Here is a 27,426-nt window from a genome sequence, read left to right on the forward strand (position 1 = left end):
GTAACAACTGCCCAATAAGAAATGCAGTTAAGTTGAGAGGTATCAATATAGAAGATAACTCTGGACATCATCTTGACTTGACAGATGCCTTATAGGATAAAACAGTTGTCATTTCATTCTTCTATACAGCTGAAAATACTGTGAGTATGACAGCACATTGTGCTGCATAACTTCTAAGCACAGACTACTTACACTGTCTGGCTAAACCCTGTGTCATGGCTTAATCCCAGCCAGCAACCAAGCACCAGGCAGCTGCTTGCTCACTTCTCTACCAGTGGGATGGGAAAGGGAATTGGAAGGGTAAAAATGGTAAAACTTGTGGGTTGAGGTAAAGAGTCTGATGGGAAAAGCAAAACCCATGCATACAAAGAATTGACTGTTTCCCATGGCTGGGCAGGTGTTCAGCTTTCTCTAGGAGAAACAAACACCATCACTTTAAATGTCCTCCCCGTCCTCCTCCTTCCCAATTGATACACTGAGCATGGAGTCATGTGTTCTGTAATATCTCTTTGGTCAGTTTGGGTCACCTCTCCTCACTGGGTCTCATCCCAACCTACATGCACCCATGCACCTCAAGCCTCCTAACCAGCATGACTAACGGTACAAAAAGCAGAAAAGGCCTGTCTAAAGGTTCTAAGCACTTTTCACCAATATTTAAAACATCTGTATTATCAGCACTGCTTTATTATCAGGGCTGTGTTCAACAGAAATCCAAAACACAGCCCTGCACCAGCCACTTCAGCATAAATTCAGGTTGATCAGAGACAAAACCAGCACAGCCAGGCAGATCAGTGTTAAAGTTTTTCTAGGGAGGGCTAGGATTGCCTGTGCAATTTTTTCTTCAGTTGGCTCTTGTGGTGGTGTGTGGAGAAGCCCATGTTCTGGCCCTAGGTGGGAAAGTGCATGGCTAACCTAGCAGAGGTCTAGGTGAGCCCTGCTTCTTGTGGAGTGGAACCTGCTGGAATGCACATTTCAATCCCTATAAGGTGAGGCAGTAGTTCTGTGGCAACCATTTTGTGGTATGACTGAAAGTTTGACATGACTACAGTTTCAGTGCCAGCTGACCTTCGTGCAGAAGGGGACACTACTCCCTCCTTTTAGAAAATGCACAAAATGTGCCTCATTTCTGATAGTAGAGAGGTGGGGATTTTTTTGTTTTGGTGTTTGAATACAAGGAAATAAAAAGAGAGTGCACAGAAACTTTTGACAGTGCCTGTGACTGACTCCAGCTGGACCCCCTAGGTGCTGAGCCCTTGCTCAGCTTTCAGCCTGATTAATGCCAGGCTTTGTTTCTTGCACTGCTGTTCTGAAGGAAATGCTACAATTTAAGAACTTGACTGGTCTGGCTGCACCAGCAAGCTGGAATGATTTTGAGCAGTTGCAAGCTTTTTCTGTTTTGTTGTAAATCTTTTTGTGCTCTAAAGTATAAGAAGTTTTAGATTGACGGTGTTATATGTTACTGAAAAGCTTTAAAACTTTCTGTTAGTGGGAATATTGCCTTTGACTAAGGAGTTTGCATAAGAGGAAACAGTTGTGAAGAGGGAAGGGTCACCTTTTGAGTAGTGTTTTATAGCTTTCTCAACTTAGTCATCAGGACTTCTATCTAAGAGGTTCATCAAACAACTATTTTGTGGGGTTGTGTATTTTGTGCTTTACTTATATTCTTTCAAATTCCTAAGCACAAGGCAAAAATAAACCCCAGTCAAAACAAATGAAGGCAAAAGTGATTAGTTGAATTAATTCTACTTTCTGTGTTTGCTTTTTGCTGCTGTGTTGGACTTCTTAGTAGAAAGAACATAAAAAACTTTCAAAAGATGCTTTTGGCTCCTGTGATATGGGGATTAGGATGGGGAGCAATTCTTCTGCCTAATTTGTATCCTTATTCAATTCCTGGAAATACTTAAAGTATTTCTGGCATGCTGACTGTGACCTTTCAATATTAGGTTGTATTATTACAGTGTAACAAGACTGAATCTGAGCTAGCAGAATGCTGATCAATAATTTCCTGTGCTGCACAGGTATATTGATGATATATGTGTTCCTTGTAGCATCATATGTGAGGTAATGGTTTGGATAATGTGTTTATATGCCTGGTTTCTTATGGCCTACAGTAAAACTGAATCATTTAGGATTGTTTCTTTGTCCCTCCCTTCCCCTCCTGTCACCTTTGTTCACTTCTATGAGCCCTTTTCAGAAGAATAGACAATTATGTTCAGCTATTCACTGTTTTTACTGACAATGCCAGATCTTGAAAACTATTTCATTGGAGACATTTGAATTTGAATCTGAGGCCTGCAGTGTTTTAAACTTCTTCATGACAGACTCCATGCCTACTGTGCTCTGGATACCAAATCAGTATATAAACTGAGTTACTTGGGTTACTTTCTTTCTTACAGCTTCTTTTTTTCACCTGTGAGTACCTTTTTTTACCAGATTCCACAAAATTAGAAACAGTAAAACTGGATTTGCTGGTTGTGGTCCTGTTGCTATGCTCTACATGGAAATACCAATTTAGCACAGGATTCAAAAGTCACCTCTCTTCACTGAGGAATTAACTGAGGCTTGTTCTTGAAATATGTCTGTTTCAGAGGACTGTGGCTGGGGGTTATCGTAGTCTTTAATAAATAACTACCAAAATAATATCTGTAGATCTCTAACCATCACAAAGCAATACCAGCAGTAGTAATACAAAACCATCACAGATAATTTTTTAAAAATAATTGTTTGCACTCATTAATCCTTCTGTCTCAAATATTTTTTCCCTTTAATTTAGCTCTCATGAGCAGAACTTCCTGATTATATCTAGATCTTTTTTCCTGAATGACTATGTATCTTGCTTTATGCAAATGAAAGTTGCATAAATCACACTAGAGAAAGAAGCTGTTTAAAAAGCACTGTAGTTATTGTGAATACTGCTTCTTATTCCTGAAATGGGCTTTGTAATCTCCTACAGTGAGAGTTAAAATACTTGAATGCTGTTGCTCTCTATCAAGCACTGAGTTTTTCCTTAATGTTGATGAACAGAGATTCTCCTAAATTGTGTTTGTCCTGTCTCCTTATAATTAGAGAAGCCTGCTAGAAAGGAAGCGTGTCATCACAAAATCATAGAGGAGTTTGTAGTTTGGGTTGGAAGGGAGCTTTAAAGGCCATTTAGTTCAGTATGCTATATATACCAAAACCTGGTTGCTCTCTATTAAGGTTCTAAATGTCTTGACAAGAACCTTGTCCATGTGTCTTGTAACTAAAAATAGTTTGAAAGTTTTTGCCTTCAGTTTTTGCTTAAACAATACCATTGTACATTTGTCTCTGGAGGTGTGGCAGTGAATCTTCATGCCATGTGTCTTATGGCTCTTCTCTCTTGTCTTTCAGTGAATGATAGTGTCTAGAAAGGGTATGTCCCTTCAGGAGAGAGGTGCCAATGTCCAACCGGCCTAGTAACAATCCAGGGGGGTCACTGCGACGTTCACAGAGGAACACTGCCGGGGCCCAGCCACAAGACGACGCAGTAGGAGGAAGGTATGGCTGCTGTCTGAGTGTTCAAATGTCTAACAGTGACATGCATGTGATTTACAGAATGTTTTCCACCCTGCAGTCCAAGCACTGAAACTTCCATAAACTCTTTTTGCCCCTGAAATGCTGTCTGTACTGTTACTGCATGGGATAAGCCCATGGATGAACTCACTACCATACATGTTCAGCTACAACAGCAGTAGTAGAGCTAGCTATAGGGGGGAAAAAGCTTTTTTCATAAATCACATGTAGTAAGAAATTCTTTCCATGTCTTTCTTGCTGATAATTATAGGAGGGGCATGATAGGGAGAGTCCATTACTGGGAATCTGGGAAAATGTTCCTCTTCGGCAAGACTGAATAACTGGTACTGAATACCTTTGCACTGCATCTAGATCCTGTGCAGATGTTGAATAAGTCAAGAAAAAAAGGTTTGGCATAATTTAATATGCCTGATACAATGAGCAAGTGGACCAGATTGTATTTGGTCTGTTAGTGGTTGGTTCTGCAGTGCAGAACAAAGAAGATCCTTAAAACTGTTCCACGGATGACTGTACTGTTACTGCTGTGAGTGAATCCTGTATGGATATAAGTGTGTCATTAACTTTGTTAAAAGATCAGTCTAATGAAGAAAGATTTGCCTACCATCACTCTATAACCTATCTATTCTACTCCTTCAGATACATTACTGGTGCAGTTGTTGAATATGTGTAGTTTGGACTTGAATTTTTTTTTTGGGATGAGAATTAAAATATTAAAGATCAGTGGCACAAAATCTTTTTACTATGAAGGAACTGGGCTATCAAGTTTAATGAAGGTTAGGTAAATTTTCTTACTAGTACCAAGTCTAACTGAGAACAAGTTGAACAACTGTTGAATGGGTGAAGAAGGCCAACCTCTAAGAAACTTTGGGGAGAATTGAATCTGAAGAATGCAGCTTCACTTTCTCTAAACTAGTTTACTGTACAAGTAGAATAACGGATGATAAACACAAGGCTTCTCCCCTCAAATAATGTGGCATAAGGAAGGGGAAGTTCCTGCCTTATGTAGCCGATTATTTTGTAAGCTAGAATTGGTTTTGGAGAATAGGTTTTTTAACAGAGGCATAGTGAGCCCTTTGTTCCCTTCTGCCCATTCTGTGTTGTCTCTGCCTCTCAGTGGATGTTTAAATTAGGTATTGCCCTACCAACTCTTTCCTTTTACATGGAACTTCACCTGGAGTGAATAAAGCTCTCGCTAGAATAAAGGATTGGAGGCAAGTTATTTGGAGATGAGATGGGGGATTCTTCTTCAGATATCTACTGGTAGTTCAGTTTTTACATTAGAATACCAGGGAGGAGCTCCACAGTGAGTGAGTCAGAAAAACGGAAGCATTTTAAGGGTAGCACTGTTTTCTTTTAAGGAAGTCACTCATCCATTGTTTTGGTGCATTGTGATCTGTTATGCTATCATACATTGATTGAAGATTGACTTGTCTGAAATGACTGGACCTCTTCCACCCCTCACTGGATCTGTGCCAGACTTCCATGAACAAGAGTGTATTGCACTTTTAAAGTGTGTTAGACTTTATCAGAATGAGAGCTCCTTGCTGAAGTAAGCAGGATGGAAGAAGCTTACAGTCCTCTTAGAATCTGGGTCTCTTTAGAACAGGACCTCCCCTGCCTTTGCATTTCTGAGCAAACATTTTGAGCTGGCAAAGCCTATAAAAAGGCCTGGTTAAAGCATGGTGATTAATACAAAATTTAAAATGAATGCCTTCTTTTACTGTTATCAGCATCTCCTTTTGAATAAGGTGCTGGGCAGAAATGGCTCTTGTACAAGGACCGATGTAAATAGATCTCTCAGGTCCTTACCAAATTTGTGGATGACTTTGAGAGAGGCAGGCTCTCAGGTAACAGTTTTTAGCTGGTGCCTGTCTTTGAACACAAACCTCACAGAACTCACCCTTCCATGTATGTAGTATGCAGTGGTATAGTATGTTTCAGTTCTGCTGCTGAGCATTATGCAGGAAGATTTAGAGTTCACAGCTTGATGTGTCTTGTTATGCCTCGCTGTACTCTAGTGATAAACACTGCTTTCGCTGCTGTATTAAAAAACCCAACAAAACCCCAAACACAGCAAAAAACCCTCATTTTTTCTTACATTATGGAGTTCTTTGGGAAACCTGAGGCAATTTATTTGCAGACTTTCTTGCATTTGTCATCAGTAAAATGAAACTTTTCAGTTTGAGTTGTAAAATCACTTAAATAGAATAAACAAACTGTGGAAAGACTAGTTACTAGTTTCAGTAATAGGCTCACATTGAGCAAATAACAACTTGGGATGTATCTATGTTAGTATTTCAGTTGGATCTGGGGATGTTCTTTTGAAGCCAAGCAGTCATCCTCACCTGCTGTGTTTTGGCTAATGTGGAATGGTCTTGGAGCACTTGAACAGGAATCTTTTTGGATGAAACAGAGTTGAAAGTTGTGTTCTATGAGAGTAGTTTGTGTATGCTGGTCACTTGTGGTTGTAATATGGTATGCTTTGAAGTAGAAATGATTGAAATGCAGAGATGGTGGGCACTGATCCTTAATGGCAACTGTCTTGCTTTATAGATTTTCTTGTGTTGATCCATACTTCTGATTGATGTTGTTGTACAGACAGTGTGAGATTTTATTCAGCCACTTTATTAAATCCACGTATTTCTTGCCCTCCCCTAAGAAACAGCAGGCCAATGCAGAGATTGAAGACTCCCAACTCCCCCCTTTCCCAATAAAAAAGAAGGAATTAGACAGCAGTGGGACTCTGTAGAGGATTGTTGCTTCATGCCTCAAATTAGCCACAAAGTTTGTAAGCAGACTTAAGGGCCACACCTTCTGCAGTGTTGGAGGTTACTTCACTTTGGTCATAGATATGCAATCATAACCCTTCCAGCAAGGACAGGTTTCGATACTGTCTGAACTTGTGTACTTGATTGCATTTCTGCTTTGTATAAATAGCTTTCTCAGTGCTGGAAATGCAACAGCTTTTTTTTTCTAAAGCTTTTTTGTGGCTGAGGTGTGTGCATTTTCAAAATACAAATTAAGTGACGAAAGCTTGGAGAGTTTATGCAGTTTGTCACTCATAATTTCAGACTTGGGTTTGAAAGCCAATAATCCAAGGTAAGTGTGTGGTATGGCCAGATGGCCTTGTAATAGCATTAGAGTTGCCTTCATCTCTTTTATGCTCTGGCTGGAGTGAATGCAAGATATTTTAGTTGATAAAGGTGTTAAAAAAGAGAGAGTCAGAAGAATGGTAGTGCTGCCAAGCTGAAGTGCTAATGTATGTCTTTCTATAATCTTTGACACGTCTACAGCTTAAAGGTCTTTTGTAACTTGCTTAGCTGCTACTGTTCACTTGTATGAAGACCTTGGAAATTCCAAACTTCTCTTGCCTCTTTTAAAAGCAGAATCTCCCTCGTGTTACATTGAGTATTGACAGACTGGTTTAACCTGGAAGTAACAATGCAAACCCATTTTCCTCTAGACTGGACTTGTTTGATGTCCCCATAACGTCAATACCTGAGTCACCATGAGCAGGGGACGCCTGTAATGGTTTTCTGCTGGAGTTTTACCAGCAATTCATACTCAGTATAGTAACTTGATAGGAGCTTTTAGAGTTTGATTTTGAGGTGCATTGTTTAAAGGTACAAGCAATGAAACTAGGCTCAAGGAAGTGTAGAAAGACAGATGCTGTTTATTTGCAATTTGTGCTGTAACAGTGATGTGTGCTTTTCTCTGAAAGAAGAAAGGAATCTGTGTTTGAAAAGGGGTATATGGGATGGTGGTGGTGTCATTCCCTCCCCATGTATGCATGTAAACAAATTGGCCTTAGTGAAGTTGGACTAATGTGATTCTTCACTTTCTGTTGTCAGTAGTTATGTTGCAATAACTGTGCTTTGGATGAATTTTAGCTCTTGTGGGTATTATAGTTCTTACTGGTTTTAATACCATTTTGAAAAGTATTTAGTGTTTACCTCCGAATGTAGAATTACTGCTACGATTGCACCAGTTTTGACTTCATTGATGGCCTAACACATTGCTACCTTTTGGTAAACACATCTCTATAACACATTCTACATTTGTCTAGTAACAGGTGAATTGTTTTAATTCTTTCTTTCAGCTTTCTTACAGTTTCTCACAGCCTTCCCCAGGGAAAAAGTTTGGGAAGGCCTGTCCCTGCTCTCTGTGGTCAGAGAGCTGCTGCTACAGTTTCCCTTTGCAGCAGTAACAGAAGCAGATGTGTTAATGAAGCTTTCTTTTCATAGGGATAGGAGGAGGTGGTGGAAGGTACTTATTACATTTTCATAACTGTATATTGACATTGTTACCATGTGTGTTGAAGAATTGTGCCCTCCTGGCTTAGTTCCCACTGATGCCATAGGATTCACTTTGAATGAGAGCAATTTGGAAGTGGTATTGTAAGGGAAACAATAAGATCTTTTCTGGACATGGAGCAGTTGATTGTTCCTTTCAGTTGTGAGCAATGTTTCACTGTATAGAGTATATGGATGTGGTCCCATGCACTAGAACCTTCTCTACCAGTGCTGCAAAAATTATTTTCTTTTGTTTGTGACATTAAATGACAGTGGTGGTTATCTTTTTGCATATGATTAGTCTTAAGTAATCTTTAGGAGTAGTAGTATTTAAACAGCATATCACTTTGACATAAATAACTGCTATACTGTTGTTCTATATGAAAGTAGGATACTTTGTAAGTAAAGTTTAATGTTTTGGAATAAAATAAATACTTGTGTATTTGGAATTGAAGGCTAAATGATAAATGAGATCCTTGTTGGCTCTGTGTAGGACTTTGATATAAGCAGAAAGAGTGCTTTTGTCAGTTAGATTGCTTTTGTTCTAAACAGAAGATTTGGTTTTGGACCAGTCTTGGTGATGTGTTAACTGGTAAGAACTTAGGTGAGACCTGTAAAAAACTACATAGGATGTTTGAGTTGGTGAGGAAGACGTTTAGAGTATTTCTGAGGAGAGAGAGTAGGTGGTTTTCCACAGCTTTTTTCATCTGTGCTATTGCCTTTTTCTTAATCCCATTTTTGACAGAAATAAAAAAATAGGTTTTGCAGACTTTGTTTGGAAGCATTTAACAGCTCTCTTTCAGCTGCTGAGGGACATGACTTAGATTAAACACTTTGTTTATTAACTAACTTCAAAAGGTTTTTTTTAATATGCACAGAGTAACTCTGAGAACAGGTTCTAGTTGGTTCCTTATTATGGTTTTGCTCAGAGCTGGCATTTTCCACCATATTGTTTATATAACACAGCAAGCTAAATGGTGGTTATCTTGTCAACTTCTGTATATTTGTGCTACTCTAAACTTGAGTGTCTGCCTGTGAACTAAAATCTGCATCAGCAGACAGCTTTGCCCAGTTGAGTGAAGCCTTGGAGTTGTTTATGAAACTATCTTTAAGTTTGAGGAGGGAAGGAAAACAAAAAAACCCCTACAAAACACAGCTTGAAGGTGCTGCAGGAGCTCAGTCTTTCTGGAGGCGCCCCTGAGAGTGAAAATGGAAGAATGCAAGCTCATAAATACTTAGCTCATGATATTTTGTCAATTATGAGGAACTTAGTCTCTCAAAACACTTCTTGCTGGAATGACAGTTCTTGATGAATGGTACATTAATGGAAAAGACTGCAGAACTTGTAAGTTACAAGTGGAAAGCCTTGGTTTATAGACCAAATACATGTAGCTTACAACCTTAGAATCTGCCTTTCAGTTGTGCATATATCTTTTATAACACTTGATTGCTCTGCAAGCATTGCTTATTCTGAACTTTACAGACTATTCTAACTACCTTTGTATGTGAGTTAACTTTTTTAAGGAGACCTTAAGTAAGCCGTCACAACTTAAATATAAATTGGGACAATGATACTTGTTGATGTATGGTTAAAGGTTTTACCTTAATCCTGTAATCAAATTCTCAGTGTTCTTGTATAAACCTGAGAGGAGAGTTCGTGTCATGTTCCTGGTGACTGACATGCTACTGCATGCACAGTTGCTGTGGTATTGTGGCCTTCTTTTTGTAATTTATGCAGGGTGAATGATTAAACTCACAGTGGGACGTGAGAGCACAGTTTAAAAAAAAAAATCTCGGTTGTGACTCCCCATTTGTGATGTAACCTTTCTGCTCAGAAGGCTGTTTGTACTGATAGCTTGATAAAGAAAGCAAATGCTAATACTCTGCATGTATTCATGATCCCTAGGATGTGGCTGTAGCTTAATAGTCCACACAAATTGGATGTTGGTATGAAAGTGTATATGTAAAACTTGTAAGAATCAGAAGGGTTTAAATGTGAAAGGGGAGGAGCCAGAAACAAGTGGAAACTCTTCAGTGCCTGTTTTGCATCTATTGTTTTAGCAGTATTTTAGTTGAAAAGTTCTTCAGTTATTGTGTTTTGTGAATATCTAAAGCAAAGCAAAAATCTTTACAGGAAAGTAATCTTTTAAAATATACTTCAGAATAAATGAACCCTGATCAGTTTAGCTTACATAAAACTTGAGATTCCTGCCAAGTGCAAATTATGTAATAATGTCTGTTACTCCCATAATAAAAACATTTCATGGGGAAAATTAAATTTCATGCCTTAATCTTTTGTTGGGAAAAGGAAAATCCAAATACTCAAGATTAGGTGAAACATTCCCAAGTTTACCTTGATGGAGTTTGCTACTGTGACCTCAAGAGTTTTGTTTCACTTGCTTTTGATAGTAAACAATATTTCTTATAGTGCGATAAAAAAAATTAATTACTGGAGTCTGGAGAAGATGTTGTTAATTTAATCTTTCAGACTGTCACACTCTTAGATGGGGCACAGAAAATGTTGAATATGTACTGTCTATGTGCATTCATCTGAGTAACTGCCTAAATGAGAATAATTCAGAAGAAAGCAGAAGGAGGAAAGTTATCAGGAAAAACAGTCATACTGCTGAAGTTTGACTGTTTTGACTCTAAGTGAATTAGCATTTGGTTTTCATCTGGATGGTTAAACTTGATACTTGTTTTCTACTGAGATTCAAGTTTGTGTTGAAGTCCTGAAGAGTATGGGGAAGCTTTCTAGTGGTCAATGGTATACTTAGCTCTGCCTATACTACCAGACTTCTGGCATTTCATTGGAAGAAGTTCATTTTAAAGCTTGTGGAACTCTTGCCAGTTCCACTTAGTCTCTTGGGCTAAACTTTTTGATGTTTGGGGTCATGGGCTGGAGCAGGACACTTAAAATGGAAGTGTACATTCTTCCCCATCCTCCATGGGTGTTTGCAGAGCTCAATTCAAAAGCTGTCTAGGCCTGGGTTAATAGCATGTGACCGTGTAATCAGCAGTTCTTTAACTTTGAAACTTTCCTTCTTTCAGCATTAATACTGGACTAGTTTGAGATTTTTCAGAACTTAGTGGTTCTTGGGCCTTCTTTGTAGGTAGGATATGTTCAGTAGGGTTTTCCTGGTGCCAGCTGAGTCAAAAACTGCATTTTATCCAGGGAAGTGCAAGTGAGATGTCTCTTGCCTTAGAAATTATTTATGCTGTCCTGTTTTAAATGCTGATGAGCATTCTCTTTTGAGTCTTGCAGATGGTAATTCTGAGTGGGTTTCAAAGTAAATGTGGAATATATAAAGATGTAACTTTAAGTCTTAAATTTTATCCATAGTGTACAGTATTATCTTTGTCCTTCAGTCAGAGCTCATACAATAAACCATTTTTTTCATGCAGCTGAAAGCTGCTTAGAAGAACTCTTACAGCTTATCTATGTGAAACTCGTTCCAGTCTCTGACATCACAAGTTTCCTGTCTCATTTGACTGCCTTCATTGGTGGTGTGCATTTCTTCATTCCTCTTACTTCAGCTGTTACCACACAGTTCTCAATTTTTTGAACTGGTAAATGCTGCAGCCAGAAAATAACTGGTATGGTTGAGCTTTCCTACCGAGTGGAACTGGCTGCATTCCCATTGTGAGCATTTGGGGGTTTTTTGTGGTGTTTTGGTGTTTTTTTTTTTGTGTTTTTTTTTTTTTTTAACTGAAGAGTAAAGATGTAAATAATCATAACTGTATAAGGACTTAATGCCTGGAATCTGGAGGTAGATGAGAATATATCTATTTTTGAGAGGAGATCTTTGACAGATGGTCTAGTCTTGTGCTTTACTCTGCTAGGTTAATCATTAAGTGAATAATTCAGTAATCTTGCACACTAAGATGATCTGAACTTACCTGCAAAACTCAGAGCTAAGATGTTTTATTCATTTAAAATGACTAAATAATTGTGTGCTTTGCAAAACAGTTACACTGGTAGTGATTTGTAACTGCATTGCGTGGTTCTTTTGAAATGTTGCTTTAATATTAGGAGCTGATATGGAAAAATTGGTAGCTGTGAATTACTATGTATAAGTACTACAAAAATAAACAATATTCCACCTACAGGTCTGTATCTGTATCTTGGAATCCTGATAGCTTTCTGTTTTGACTTTCTGCTGACAGGTCACAATTAGGGCAGGCAAAGCATAAGGCACATAGCCCTCCTGAGAGTAGAAAATCTATTTCAAAGACACCCAAAGTGCAGTCTAATACTACTTCTGAACAGTCCAAGGGATACTTTTCTAAAAGGTAATTGTGCTTCATATTCATATGTTAACCAGTGTTATCTGCACTTGAAAAACTTGTATAATTATTGAGTTACACAGAGTTCTAATAAAACATATGACTAATGGATATTTAACTAATCTAGGTATTGCATTCACTGGATATATTTCAGTGTTTCCAGTCCTGTTTGCTTTTTCTTTTTCTAATTCACCAACTAAGAGCATTCCATCAGTGATGGGGAGGAAACTATTTCTGCATAACTAGTCCTGGAATACTTGCAAGGTGTTTCTCCCCTTCTTGTGCTTCATGTTGGGGGATGATTGCCCAAGGAGTTTAGAGCAATGTCCAATATGAATTGAAATGTGCAATAATATAAAGGCCTGTAGTCCTATGTTCTTCAGGGTAATCTTGGTATTGCTTGTCTGCTCTTCCTATGCTTCTGCTATATACACTCTACAACAGTTTTCTGTTACGTAGAAGAGAATTTTGCCAATTTTGTATGTGATACACTACATCAATTTAAAGATTGATGAGAAACCATCCTTTAAGAGCCTTTCTTGAACTAGAATCCAGTTATGACTAGTTATGCATTACTGAACACTCCTTACTCTCTTGTGGAACTTATATTCCCAAACATCCAGTTAATAGCTTCATGGCTTGATTTGTTTTTTTTTTGTTTGGTTTTAATCAGTTTGACATCTATGTGTAAAAGTAAAATCTATTCAAGTTAAATTTACTTTTTTTTAAAAAAAAGTGATGTATGGTGCTTTTATTTTGCAATATACTCAGGTTTTATGCTAGCAGATATGTGCAGTACGACTGTTCGCATCCAAGCATGTGGGGGTTTTTGTTTGTTTGCTTTAGTGTGAGCTGAACAGTGTTTCTTACATGCAGTATCCTTTATTATTAAACAATGATGACATTTATCATGCAGAATTCTTACAAACTGTGGGGCTTCTTGAGTTCAACTCTAATGCTGTTCCTGCTTACTTCTACAGAGGCTGTAGTTCATCTGCTGTTTTAATACCACAACAAGAAGATCCAGAGAGAGTCAATACTTCAGAAAAGCAAAAAACGGGGCAAGTGCCTAAGAAAGACAATTCTCGAGGAGTTAAACGCAGTGCTAGTCCAGATTACAGGAGGACCAATTCTCCTAGCTCTGCTAAAAAACCCAAAGCACTTCAACACACTGAAACTTCCTCAGAAACTAACAAGCCACATACTAAATCTAAGAGAAGACACTCAGACCAAGAGCAGCCCAAGTCTACACAATTGCCATCAACAAGCAAGGCTCACACCAGAAAGGGTGGAGCTGCTGGTAGCTCCCGAAGTCAGAAAAGGAAAAGGACAGAGAATCTGTCTTGTACAGAGAGTGGGTCATCAGTTGAATCAACTGGCACTGAAGAAAAGTCAGTAAAAGTCTCCAAGCTGGCTTCAAAATCGGTGACCTCAGCCAAAGCTGGGTGTAGCACCATCACCGATTCTTCTTCTTCAGCTTCCACCTCCTCCTCCTCTTCTGCTGTTGCCTCTGCTTCTTCTACTGTTCCTCAGGGTGCCAGAGTGAAACAGGGAAAGGACCAGAGTAAGGCTAGACGTTCCCGTTCTGCATCCAGCCCCAGTCCAAGAAGGAGTAGCAGGGACAAAGAACCAAGTAAAACAGGTGGCTCTTCAAAGTTTGACTGGGCTGCTCGATTTAGCCCCAAAGTCAGTCTCCCTAAAACAAAACTGTCTCTACCAGGCTCTTCCAAGTCGGAGACATCAAAACCTGGACCTTCAGGACTACAGGCTAAGCTAGCAAGTAAGTAATTCTTTTCTGGAAGGATAAACACATGTTTTAAAATCAAGTCTTCTAAACAAATACTTCTGTTTTTTCAAGCTGCTTATGATCTTCCTAGAAATTAATTTTTAGTATGTTCTGCTGAGTTAAGTAAAGCTGTGACTGAAATTGACAGCTAAAGCAGACAATTTAAGTTCAGACAGTGTTTTGTGGATTTTAGTTGCTTCTGTGTCTAACAAATCAATTTTAAAAATACATTGAAAATAATTAGATGTTGTGATGGGGGCATATATGTTATAAAACACTCTTGATTATATTCCTTTTGTCAGAGTTTATTCCCCCTTATTTTCTTAAGTCTTCTGTTTGGAAGTGGGAATGATGAGTGCTGGAAAACATATCATATGAGGTATCTTCTTTGAGACTTACTTCCCTGTTTCTTCTTTTTGTGAGGATCTGACATTTAAGAACTGTAGTCTTGTAAACCTGGTGTACATAGTGCTGGGGATATCAGTCACTTTATTTTCTAGAGTTGTTCTTACAAAGTATGGCTTCTCTCTGGTGCTGAGTTTGAATAGCAGCTACTGTTCCTAAGCATGATCACTGAGAAATGCAGGCTGTTTCCAAGCAGAGCACCTGCTTGCTAGTATGCAGATATGCTTGTAACTCTGTCTTCAACAATTTTTTTTTTAAAAGTGTTTTACTGTCATTGTCTTCTGAATCATTTATTTACTGCTTGCATTCTCTAAACTTGAGGTAAGAGGTTGATTCCTAAGCTTGCTTACTGTTGTTCCTTTACTTAGGCGTGATCACAAGTAGCTTGTCTGAATGGGGACACATCCATACCTAATACTAATGCTGGAAGTAGGTGAAATAATCAAAAGCAACTGTATGTCTTTCTGTAGATTCAACATAGGTCTGTTAAATTTACAGGTGTGTTTTGGCTAGTGTGCATGACTGGAGTATTGATTCTGGAATGACCTCACCTAACATGAAGAATGGCATTTGAGGAGAGAGGAGTTATTTGCTTTACAACAAAGTTTTTTTTTCCCCTGCCTGCTCTGTGATTCAAGGCTACCAGGTGATGAATTCCAGAATCAAAACTCTGAATTTGCACAGGGTGAAAGGAGAGGGAAGTGAGTAGAAGACAGGGACCAATGGGAACGACCAGCAAGTTCTGAAATAAGTCAGACTACAGGCAATGAAGAAAGGCAACAAGAAGGAGAAAGAGAATTTATCTCCAGCGAGTGAACAAGAAGATGAAGGCAGAGACTAAATGTGATAAGTTAAAAAAATTCTTGAAGGAGTGAGAAAGGGAAGGGTGGAATAGCACAATGTAAAGGATTGTGTGTGTATGTCTAGTGTACCTTGAGAGAACAGCATTTAGAATTTGAGCCTAAACTGTTACTGCAAAGACTGAACTGAGAAAGATACTATGACTTAACTTCCAGGTCATAGAAGAGCTAAAGGTTTTTTGCCAGAAGATCCTCAAATATATGTGACAAAACCAAGGTGTTGGGGACTTGGTGCGTGTGTAAAATGTCACTGCTAAGGGGCACCAAGCATGGTGAGAGATGTTTCTACATGTGATGGAGAACCAAACTATTTTCTGTAGATACCATTTCAATTTGAGGGAGGGAAAAAGTACTGACAGGTGATATTAGGAAGTCTAAAATGTCTAATGCTTCTTTACCATAGATTTCAGCAAAATATACTCCAGTAAAATGTCATTGATCACCAGATATCACTGTAAGAGCCCAACCTAGAACAGAAGTCTTAAACTATGATATTTTCAAACAGTCTCAGCCTTTCAAATAGTGCTCTCTGACAACAGGTTGAGGTGATCTTTGAATCAATAATAACTACTGTTAGCTTAGTCTTTTTAAAAAAGAGAAAGTGTGTGTGACATACACTTTCAAACTATTTGGAAAAATTTGAAGTTTTTTAACAAAATGCACATTTTGCATAATGCTGAGAAGTGTTGTGAAAACATGAAAAAAAAATGAACCACTAGGGTAGGTTTTTGAGAAAGAATAGGTGAATTCAAATTTGTTTTCTGTAGCAGACCAATAACCTTAGGGGATAAGGGAGCAGAAGAAAGTGATGTCTCACACAAATACTAACACTGTGGGGCTTTGTAAAGCAGGAAAGCAAAGAGTGGTGTAGATGAAATTGAGGTGTACACCCTTCTACCTGGAAACAAATCCTTAGAAATCATAGTAATTCTGTGTAGAAACGTAAAGCTTAAACTTGATAGGCTTTTATAGGTGTGTATGTTGTGAAACATGTTTGGAGAAGTCTGAAATAGGGCTTATAGAATTAGTGGGAGATAAAGAAAAAAGAAAACATAACAGTTGCAATAACATCAGGAAAATTATACGTGGAAGTGGCTCTAGGAAAATAAGTGGGAGGAGGGGGGGGGATTATTCAGGCTGATATAAAATCATAGAATGGTTTGGTTGAAAGGGATCTTAAATTCCAAAACCCCTGCCACAGGCAGGGCCACCTTCCACTACGCCAGGTTCTGAAAGCCCTATCTGGTAAGTCATGTTTATATAAACGCAATGCTCTTATTTTCTGGAGATGATGCAGTTTGAGAAGTGCAGCAATCATTGTTAGGGGCTGTGGTCTTTGAATGAAAAATAACAGCAGCTGATCTGACTTACTCTGCTGAAGAGAAGAATGAGGAGAAACATGGTTGCCATCTTGGCAGAAGTTTTTCACATGCTGAAGGAGAATGAGGACAATACCCTGAGGTTTCTTGTCCATCCGTCCTGGATAGATTAATAGGTGTTAAATCCAGCCCAGGTGACTTTCAGAGTGTTAGGCTCTACCCAGCAGTCTCCATAACAGAGCAGTGATATCACTGAATGACAACTAAAGAGTATATTGGAATAATAAAAACAGGCTACTCTAAAGCTCTTCACATCTATTTGAGTAGTTGAATATTTCTTCACGGTGGAAAGGGGGAAGAGAGAAAGAAAGCAAGCTTCTCATTTTGTTCTTGTGACTTGACTATTTTCACATCCCTTTCAGGCCATATATGTTGGAGGGGCTTTTTTCAAACACTGCAGATTGGGTCATGTTACTGATTATGCAACAATATAAAATCAAACTCAGTTATGTTTCCATTATTGGGGAAATCTTTGCTGTCCTTTGTGTATTGTCTTGTTGCCCCTAGGTAGGAAGATGCTGGCAGCAATGGCTGGGACAGTGCTAAGAGCAGGGTAACTTGGGATAGCTGTCCCTGCCTGGGACAGCTCTTGTCTCTACCTAATACTTGGAGATTTGGGGGGTTAGGGAGGTTATTGGTGTATGTACTGAAAAACCACGTGAACATAAAGATGGAGTGTGAATGGTATGTAACTCCTTCCTTTGAGGGATTTGGCAGAGGTGAGGGAGAAAAGAATGCTCTGAATCAGTTTATTTGGGATTGTGGGTACAGAGCTGGTTTGGGTGACGGTAGTTAGAGCCTTGGAACTGTGGATTTGGGATTGAGGCAGTAAGATGGCTAGCTTGGAGATAGTTTGTTTAATTGTGATTACAGGCTGTGTGGGGCTTTAATAAGAGCTGAGGATGTCTAGTTTGGTACTGAGGGAGGGTGATAGTGGAATATTGCAAAAACAGGAGGCTGTCTTGCCTTCCCCTGCTACAGCTCTTTTTACCCTCTCACAACTGGTGAGAAGAACAGCCTCACACAGGAGCCAATCTGAAGACTGAAATTCCAGTCCTAACAAGTAAATCACTCCTGATTGCCTTTCTGAACTGCACATGAAGGGCTTTCTGGGTTATGAACTGTGAAAGTTTGTCTTAACTTTGTTTTGGCTTGAGTAATATGTTCAGACTTAATAAGTGATTACAGTACAGCTGCATTCAGAACTTTTCTTTTGCACAACAAAATCTTCCTTAAGAAATGCTGACAAGTAAACACACTTAAATGTGAAGTTAAGATATTTCAGTTTGATTTGTTAGGCTGCGCTATTTTAGGTTTAGCTTGTTTGAATGTATTTTCCTTCTGACTCATAAACATGAGTGCTTGGCATGCAAAATAGGATGATGTCAGGGCATAAGCAATATATGTCTGCCATAAGAAAGCTTGTGCTTCTACTTTAATTATGAAGTTCACTCTTGAAGTTCTTGCAGGTGCTTAAACATGATTTTCTTTGAAGGGTTTGGATTAGAGATCATTTAGGTAAACTTGGCACCCACAATCTATGGGCCCTGATGGGATGCACCTACAAGTGTTGAAGGAGCTGGCAGATGTTACTGCTAAGCTGTTGTCCATCATCTTTGAAAGGTTATGGGGAACAGCAGGGATGCCTGAGGAAAGCCATTGTCACTTCAGAAAGCGCAAGGGAAAGGATGTTGAGAACTATGGTCAACCTCACCTCCATGCCTGGAAACATGATGGAAGAGCTCATCCTGCATTGTCATCTCTAAGCATGTGAAGTAAAAGAAGGTTGTCAGTAGTAGTCAACATGGATTCACTGAGGGGAAGTAATGCTTAACTAGTCTGATTGGCTGGCTAAGTAGGTAGATGAAGGGAGAGCTGTGGATGTTGTCTGTCTTGACTTCAGCAAGGCTTTTGACTCTGTTTCCTGTAGCATCCTTGTAGCTCAGGAAGTGTGGGTGAGGTGTGTGACAATGGACTGGGTTAAAAACTGACTGGGTGGTGGAGTTCAGAGGTTGTGATCAGCACACAGTGTCCACTTGGAGGCCTGTAGCTGGCAGGGCGTCAGTATTGGGTTCAGTCCTGTTCTGCTGGTTCATCAATGACCTGGATAAGGGGACAGAGTGCACCCTCAGCAAGCCTGATGATACAGAAGTCAGAGGTGTGGCTGATACACCAGAGGCTGTGCTGCCATTCAGCTAAACCTGGAGAAGCTGCAGAGGTGGGTGGAGGGGAACCTGGTGAAGTTCCAAGGCAAGTGCAGGGTCACACATCAGGGCAGGTTAGGAGCTGACCTGCTGAAAAGCAGCTCTGGGGAGAAGGACCTGAGCGCCCTGGTGGAGAACAGGTGGTGCATGAGCCAGCAGTGAGCTCTTGTGGCTGAGAGGGCAAATAAAATTCTGGGATGCATTAGGAAGAGCACTTCTAACAGATCAATGAAGTTGATCCTGACCTCTACTTTGCCTTGGTGAGGCCTCAGCTGGAGTGCTGTGTCCTGTTCTGGTCTCCCCAGATCAAGGAAGACAAGGAACTACTGAAAACGTCCCGTGGAGGGCAATGAAGGTCATGAGGGGACTGGAGCATCTCTGGTGAGGAAAGGCTGAGATATCTGTGCCTGTTTAGCCTGGAGAGAAGATGACTTACCAGTGCATACAAACGCTTCGGGAGTGGTTGTCAAGAGATTAGGCCAGACTCTTTTTTCAGTGATTCCCAGCCCCAGGACAAACAGCAGAGGACACAAACTGAATACAGGAAGTTCCACTGACTAAGAGGAAAAACCTCTTGGAGGGTGGCAGAGCAGTAGAGCCAGCTGCCCAGAGAGACAATGGAGTCTGCTTTTCTGGAGATACTCAAGATGTGCCTGGATGTGACCGGTTAACCTGCCGTAGCAGTGGTGTTGGATGGTCTCTGAAGGTTGCTTCCTGTGGGTCTGTGACAATTGGTGTATGTATTACAGAAATGGTGCTAAGTAAGCAACTTCTGGAGATGAACATCAAACCAATTGAGGGGAACCCTTGCTGTCTGTCTGTGACAGTGTGGCCAGTGCTTTCCTCCATCAGGCATACACAGGGCATCCTTAATCTCATTTTCCTGAACACTGGTGAATACTTGCCACTTTCAGCCTCCTGCAGCTCCTAAAGACACAGGACTAACCTTCAGTTTGGAGGCTATGCTGGCTATCCCAAATTTTAATGGCTATGTGAGTGAGGGAAGGAAGAATCAGTCTGGAGATTAGCAGTCCTGAGGTTATGGTATTGGGAAGACTCAAAGGATTTGCAGAAGATGCAGGTGGTAAGAGTATGATTGACTTAAAGTTGATTAAGAAGGCTTCTTAAGGGCAGAGTGGCATTGAACAGCAGCAAAGGAACATGCTGTGAGAGGACTTTCTTTGCTTTCTCTTTTAGCCTTTAAAATAAATAGGGGGAGGTAGAAGCTCAGTTGTATCCTGGTAGATGCTCGGAGACAGAAAAGTAAAGACTTGGGAAAAGAAAGATCTTCTGCCAAGTAGAACATTCTTGAACAGCAGGAAAAAATGTGCTCAGTGTTTCTGGATGCTCAAGGTGTGATGTATTCTGCAGCTCAGCCACCAAGCAGTAAGTGGGTAGCTGTACATTCTCTACAACCTTCTGAAGTGGTTCACTTTAAAAAGATGGCTCAACTAATTTTTTTAATGCCACTTATGGAAAAGGACAACCTATTTTATTACATCTTTGTCCTACTGCTTGATGGTGTATGTACTCATCTGACCCTTAAGCAAGCTCAGCTCACCAAACTGGCAGAATACTAAAACAAGAAAGTGTGTTAGATGTGTACTTTATGCATCTTGGGATTGATTTGGGAAAAATAAGAGATGGATGGGCCATACTTTTAAACAACAGTGAGCTGTTAAGCTGGCTCTGCTGCTTTGTGAAACTCTTGCCCTTAGCAGAAATCCTGTTTTGATACAAGCTAAGTCAACCTTCACTTACAGTGGATGTGTGGTGTCTCATCAACAGCCTGTCCTAAGCTAATATGAAGTTACCTAACTTAAGTTTGATTACTTGAAAATGACTACCCACAGATTTGAGGTAGTAAATGGTGTGCTGACATAAAGGATGAAAATGTGTTTTTTTTTCCTCTAGTGAAGTCTACTGTATCAAGGTGATTATTTTATTCTAATGTAAAGCAAAAGTGCATTTCACTTAGAATTTCACTGTAGTGTTACAGGTACTGAGTAACCTAGTTTTCCATGTGTGTTATATATGAGAAAGTGTATGTCTGAACTCAGTGGGGCGTGTTATATATGAGAAAGTGTATGTCTGAACTCAGTGGGGCCAACACATTTTACCTGTGGAGTAGTACAGTGCTATACCTAGTGCCAGTTGAAGAATGCATTTTCTGGTGTAAAATACAACCAACTCTGAGGGAAATGTTGATGTATCATTGTACTTCTGAGTACTTGTGAAGTGTAGCTATGGCATGGGATCCTGCTGCAACCATTTCAAATGAGTTTTGTCTTGTTTCTCTACGTTATGATGTGTTTTTTCCTGTCACATATGTCCTGTTCTCACCCCCACCGTTACATATACTATATGTAAGTAAGGTTTGAGTCTGTGAAGTGGTAACTTCAACTTACAGTTTTGGTTTCAAAGCACACGTAGTAAATATGCTGCTACTTTTTGAATATTCAAAAAAGTTACATTTGCACTATATGTACAGACCATGTGGAAATTCAAGCGACTGCCTGCTTCAGTTCAGTGCTTGGTGGCTTTTAATTACAGAACATTGTTTTTTTTCTTAAGGTTGCCAAATTTCTTGAGTTGCTAAGCCAAGTGTGTGGTAAATACATGAATATCAGGTTAACCTTCACCTGCATAGACCTTAACTGCACACAGCATTGTGTTTCTGGGTCACATATGCTGTGGTGTTTGAAAGGACACATTATTGGCCAGATCAGTTGTAGTTTTATAGATCACTTTTCCTTTTCTGTTAAATATCCAGTCAGAAGCTGCATAGTTATAATTTCATCCCTCAGTACCACAACTCTGCATTCCTGGAATGTTTTAGGATTAAGGAAGTAGGAGCTAGTTTGATAACTTCTGAACTCAAATGCATTGCATGTTTAAGTTTTATTTCTGCTTTGTTGCCAGAAGAGGGAGCAGTGATCTTACTTACTTTTAAGAATTGTTTACATCTGTTCTGGTAATAAGATGTCTGAATTCAGTGTTATGATGTTCTCTTCTATTATGTTTATTTATTGTGGAGGTGTGTGGATGGGGTCACTGCGATGTCAGACTGGGCCTGATAAAAATTTTTGATTTTTACCCTAAATTATCAGTTTTGTGCTTTGGAAGCTGCCACTGGATATTTCAACCTGACACTAAGCCTGCTGAGAATCATCTGAGAATGTTATATTGCATGGGGTTTTTCTGTGTTTAACCTGGTTCTGTGTTGGGATGTTACCAGAACAATGGCTTTGTCACCTAGAGAAAATTATTATTAATTGGGTCGGTTTTCAATGGTGGAAATGCTTGTAAATTAAACACTGGAACTCCTTTTCCAAAGCCATGAGGATGTGCTTGCTTATTTACATCAAGGATGGCCTTATGACAGTAAGAGGGGGCTGTAGTTGAAATAGGAGCACAAATAATACCTGGGATAGCTCTCAGCACTGACAGTGCTTGACTCCTGGAGGAGAGCATGGTTCTGATTTAAGACAGTAATTTTTAAGCCAGATCAGTGTGAATAAAACTGACTAAAATTTGAGATTGCAACCATTACTGCCTTCCCTCTTGAAATATAGTTTCTTTTTTTTTCTGTTTAAGCCTAAAGCATCTTCTTTTAATTGCTGAAATGTAGAAATAATACTCTTGTATCCCGTAATGTGATACCTGTTTAGCATGAGAAAAATGCTCTATAGCTGTTATATATAGTTTAGTAAAAGGTACTTACATGAAAACTTGGAGTTTAGTACTACTTAAGTCAATAAGTAAAAGTAAATGTCCGAACTTTCTTTTACTGGTGTAGCAGTTCAATGTAGACTGACTACAATTGATGTGGGCTTATTGTGGTTCTTATGTAGAAGCTGTTCTTCTACATGGAGGTTTTCTGTACATAAAAGTTTAATTTCTTTGTAGAACTACTGTGTATTTAAAGACTGGTTGACTCTCAATTCTTTACATATTGCATAGGTCTAAGAAAATCCACAAAGAAGCGCAGTGAATCACCACCTGCTGAGCTCCCCAGTTTACGGCGGAGCACACGGCAAAAGACCACGGGCTCCTGTGCTAGCACCAGGTAAAACTTGAAGAAATGAAACTTGTTACTACAGTGAGCTGGTATTCATGTCATTTCCATGCATGACAATTGGCCTTGGCTGTCTCTGACTTGGCTGTTGTAGAAGCAGCTGTAGCTTTTCAGGCCTGCTGGATTACTCTGTACACTGGTGTCATAGATAGCTCATAGAGTTTTTCACCATCAGACTTCCAGTAAGTCCCCCAGCTGTGGAGGTGGAGGAAGAGAAACAGCCAAAGCCAGCATCACAAACTTAAGTAATCCTGTCCTTAGAAAAGTGTTTAAGAAGAGAGACAGTAGTGCTGAACTACTGTCTCATGAATAGTGAAATAGATAATTGTTTTGAAAAAGAAGTCTTCATGGTACCACACAGGAGTCAGTTTTAATAGGGGCACTGTTAAGCTGACTCAGCTTGTCAGCAGTTTCGTCTGAACTGCATCTAAGTACTTAATGTACTTCTTGGTAGTAGAAGTAGGAGGAGGAGTAGTCCTGAATTAGTAATTTTAAACAGCTGGTAGATGAAACGGGAGGGGAGAGTTTATGTATCCTGTGATGCAATAAACTTCTGTAGTTGCATATATTGTGGGACTAAATGTAGGAAGCCTTAACAAGCTTTATTTTTGTTCTTATGCCTAGGTTGTTTAGTACTTCTAGCACATCCTCTTTTCCCCCTTCCACACCATTAAAAAACCACTTCTGGAGTCTTGATTTTGTTGTCAAGTGCGTATTTGAATTTGACTGTTTACTTTGAAGGCAGATGTATTTGTGGCGATGGACGCTGTAGTGTTTAGAACTGCAAATCTAAATAGACTCATCCTCTCAAGCTTGTTCTGACTCTGAAAACCAAGTTGAATGTCAGAGTCGTCTTCTTGCTTTTAGTAGTTCAGAACTTCCTGTAAAGATGTTCATTGGCCTCAATCATCAGCCTTCTCAAATGTGTGTATGACTTATAACTAACAGTCACTTTAACCTTGCTCGTTTTCTCTGTTATATTTTAGTACACTGCCTGGTCTTGAAATGTTTAATGCCTTAGTATAAACAAATCACTGCCATGGTGCAGGACAGGGAGTGTACAGAGAGGTTGGATAATTTTATGAAGATTGATTCTTCCACAAATTGCTCATTTGTACAATGTTGTGGCAGTGATGTACATAAAGATTTTATAGTCTTTAGTAGGCTTGCATTAGTAAATCTCTTATTTTAGTTCACAAGGTCTGAAATTTCGTTTTTTGAAACTTTTTAGTCGGCGAGGCTCTGGCCTGGGCAAAAGAGGAGCAGCTGAAGCTCGCCGACAGGAGAAGATGGCTGATCCTGACAACAACCAGGATGGAGTTAACTCTTCAGCTGCACGGACAGATGAACCTCCCCAGGGAGCTGCAGGTGAAAAAGAACTTAAACTAAGGAATTTTTTGCACAGTTGCTAGTATAAAATTCTAAGCATTTAAAAGTAGTTAAATGGATGAAGTTCTGAAGAGCAGTTGTTTAAGCTGGTAAATAATGCTGGAAGGTGTTTGAGTCAGAGGGATCCTTATATTCGAACGTGATTTTTTTGGCTATTTGGTACATGTTTCAGTTATGCTTTTTTGTAGTATCCAAACTATATCCAGTAATCCAGATGTTAGCTTTTAAGCTTCTGCTACTTTTAAAAAAAAGTAACTTCTGCTGATAAATACCAGCATGAATATCATCAACTGAAAAGACATAAAACTGTTCAGAATAGAGAAGGCAAGCATTACCTGTAAATCACTGTTGAAACTACTTGAATATTCTACACCTTTTCTGTTGAAATTGCAAACATGTGTGTACTGGAGAAATTTGTGACCAGTTGAATTCTGTTACTTGCACAGTTCTTTTAGATGATAATTTTATCAATTGACCATAATTAGTGAGCTCAAAGGAACTATGCAGTGATTATACTGAATGGTAGAAAATACTAAACATTCTATGCTATAACTCACTCTGAGAGTGAGTACAGAAAGTAGTATGGAAACTATAGCATAATACTCAATTAAGAAGGGTATACATTTGTTAAGGATACAGGTAAATCTGTCTGAAACTTAATTTTATGGACTTAGCTGTATTTTTTTTTTTCATTATCTTGTGTTGATAAAGCCATTCTCTTCAGCTTTTGTAAATACTAGAACTCTAGACTGCTCTGTTTTAAATTGTAAGTTTTACAGGAGTTTGCGGGTGGCAGCACTAAATGCAGAGTGCGGTTTTGATGGTGGAGCCTTATTTGGATGTGGGTTTTGTGGCTTTAAAGACACTGTAGCTTGTATTAATTAATCTCTTATTGTTCCTTTAGCTTCTAGTTCTGTTGCTGGAGCTGTAGGTATGACAACTTCTGGAGAAAGTGAGTCAGATGATTCTGAGATGGGAAGACTACAAGGTATAAAAGTTGTCACTAATTTACCTTTTTGTTTGTTAGCCTGTAAATAACCATACCTACACAAATTCTGTATTACATTGAAGTGAGAAGGCTCTATTTTGTTTCAGTGTCTGTGAATGTGTTTCTGCTCACAGTAATTCTGAAGCAGGGATTTACAAGCCCTTAATTCACAAAAGATGCAAGGATGTCTGGAGAAGGGGGTGGGATAGTGTCTTTATTCATTTAAATGGTGTGTAATACCCTACTTCTGATAGTTTCCTATGAGGAGGTGGAGGGGAGAGAACTGAGAACTCAGTCCTATCAAGTGTGTAAGCTCAAATATGAAAATATTCTTTGCAAGCATGTTTTAAGTTTACAGGGTAGGTTAGGCCTACTATACTCTGCCTGCTTCTGGATAACATTTTTTTTTGTGCTTGTCATTGATGCCCATGTTGCTGTAAGCTTTGACCAAAAAAAGTCTGAATGTTCTTAAAATGCTTGCTTTTGTGCTTGGGCTAAAGAAGCCTGGTCTCTCAAAACCAGAGAGTATGACAGGTATAAACTGAATATGCATGTCCTGCAACTGGTCTAATGATTTTGCTACTACATTGCAGGGAGTCCTGAGATCATCATCTCCCTTGCAAATGACAGGTGTTTGTTAATCTGTATATTTAATGTGGGAGTGCTGTCAGTATCTGTTCACTTGCTTATAGTTCTTAGCAAGTATAGGTATGCATTAGAAATATTGGGCTAAATTGGTTTTCACTATTAATGATCAGCAGTAGTGATGGTTGCTTGCAATAAAAATCAGAATCACCCACTTAGTTTAGCTTAAGTAACAGTACTGTAACAAAGTGTTAAAAATCAATCAGAAGAGAAACCCTGTAATACTTACCAGAGTTCTTCCTCTCCTGCTCATCAACAAATAAGGCTGTTGAACCTGTTTTTCAGTGCCATTTTTTTCAGAGTAGTAGTGCCTGCAGGTCCTGAAAACATGAAGATAAGCTTAACCTATTCTGTGTAGTTTGAGTTCAGCTTTGAAATTGCAGCCTGATGTATCTGCTGCTCTGGCTCTAGGCTTATAACAGTTTAATAGATGAGGTTACTTTTGTGAAATACACAGCTGTGCAAACTCAGCGGGTGACTTTGTAAAGGACCTTACTGCTCTGACACAAACAAAAATCAGTTACTTGTTCCTTTAAGGTCATCTTTTTGGTGTTTTTTCAAAATCGAGGTAGCTGCAATCATCTAATCCTAACTCTTTAAATATCAACATTCTAGTAGTCTTAAATGATAACATCACGGAATTTAAGCTTTTAAAAATATACATAGAAGCTTTGACAATGGCTGTTATCCTCTGTTTGCTTTTAGCTCTATTAGAGGCTAGGGGTCTTCCTCCTCACCTGTTTGGCCCTCTTGGTCCTCGGATGTCGCAGCTCTTCCACAGGACAATTGGAAGTGGAGCTAGTAAGCAAAGTTTGTCTAATTTGACTTAATTCTTTCCACTTCCAGACTAGTAGAATTCAGCCAGTAGTAAATCTAATATTTGTATTAGCTTCATAGTTTAATATAGTATTTTACATGTTGGAGACTTGTATGTCATGATAGTGCTAGACCACTTGTCAACAATTCTAATTTGCTTGTCTTCCTTTAAGGAAGAAAAATTTGCCTTAGCTGTATTTCTTTGCTTTTCTTTTTTGGGGCATCTTAATGTTCCCTTCTAGGTGGGGAAGGGAGGGTTCTTGCCTTTTCACCCATTCCTTATCTTTTTCTTTTGCATGATGGGCTGCTTAACAAAAGACCTCTCCAACCCCCTTGGGTTTTTTGCTAGCTTTAAACAAATGCTTAAGCTAGCTTTAAAACAATTAGTGTATGTCAGTTCTAAGTTATTATGTTGGTTTTAGTTTCAAAAGTGTCTTCAGTTTTGGACAGAATGGATTTCCTTCAGACGTTGTGTCAGTGAGAATGTGGGTCAGACTTGTTGCACCAGGTCTGCCCTATGCAGCTGGATGAGATGTGCACCTTCCAGCCCATGTCTGGCTTCCCAGGAGAGCCAGAGGCAGCCTGTTACACTGCATGCCAAGAAGAGGATGGGGTCTCATGGGTGCTCCATGTGCTGTATTAACTGGGGGTGCTGCACAAAGGTGGGGTGGTGTGGGTTCCTGCTGTAGGTTGGCAAGATGGCTGTGCTGAGCAGTGTGGCGGACTCCCTGTGCTGACCAGTCTG

General features: G+C 39.4%; 1 protein-coding gene across 6 annotated transcripts in view; it reads left to right on the forward strand.

Annotated features, from left to right (window-relative positions):
• The window catches only part of TRIP12 (thyroid hormone receptor interactor 12), a 77,783-nt gene that overhangs the window by 21,628 nt on the left and 28,729 nt on the right, over nt 1-27,426 (forward strand). For 3 of the 6 annotated variants that reach the window (XM_058030749.1, XM_058030752.1, XM_058030751.1), the window contains exons 2-8: nt 3,370-3,516; nt 12,012-12,137; nt 13,112-13,911; nt 22,729-22,834; nt 24,075-24,211; nt 25,137-25,220; nt 26,571-26,666. In XM_058030749.1, the coding sequence (XP_057886732.1) occupies nt 3,419-3,516; nt 12,012-12,137; nt 13,112-13,911; nt 22,729-22,834; nt 24,075-24,211; nt 25,137-25,220; nt 26,571-26,666 (1,447 nt within the window). In that variant the 5' untranslated portion in view covers nt 3,370-3,418. The remainder of the gene's footprint in view (nt 1-3,369; nt 3,517-12,011; nt 12,138-13,111; nt 13,912-22,728; nt 22,835-24,074; nt 24,212-25,136; nt 25,221-26,570; nt 26,667-27,426) is intronic. The other 3 variants (XM_058030754.1, XM_058030755.1, XM_058030753.1) reach the window with 2 other exon arrangements.

The sequence above is a fragment of the Melospiza georgiana genome, chromosome 10, assembly GCF_028018845.1.
Source record: "Melospiza georgiana isolate bMelGeo1 chromosome 10, bMelGeo1.pri, whole genome shotgun sequence".
NCBI lineage: Eukaryota > Metazoa > Chordata > Aves > Passeriformes > Passerellidae > Melospiza > Melospiza georgiana.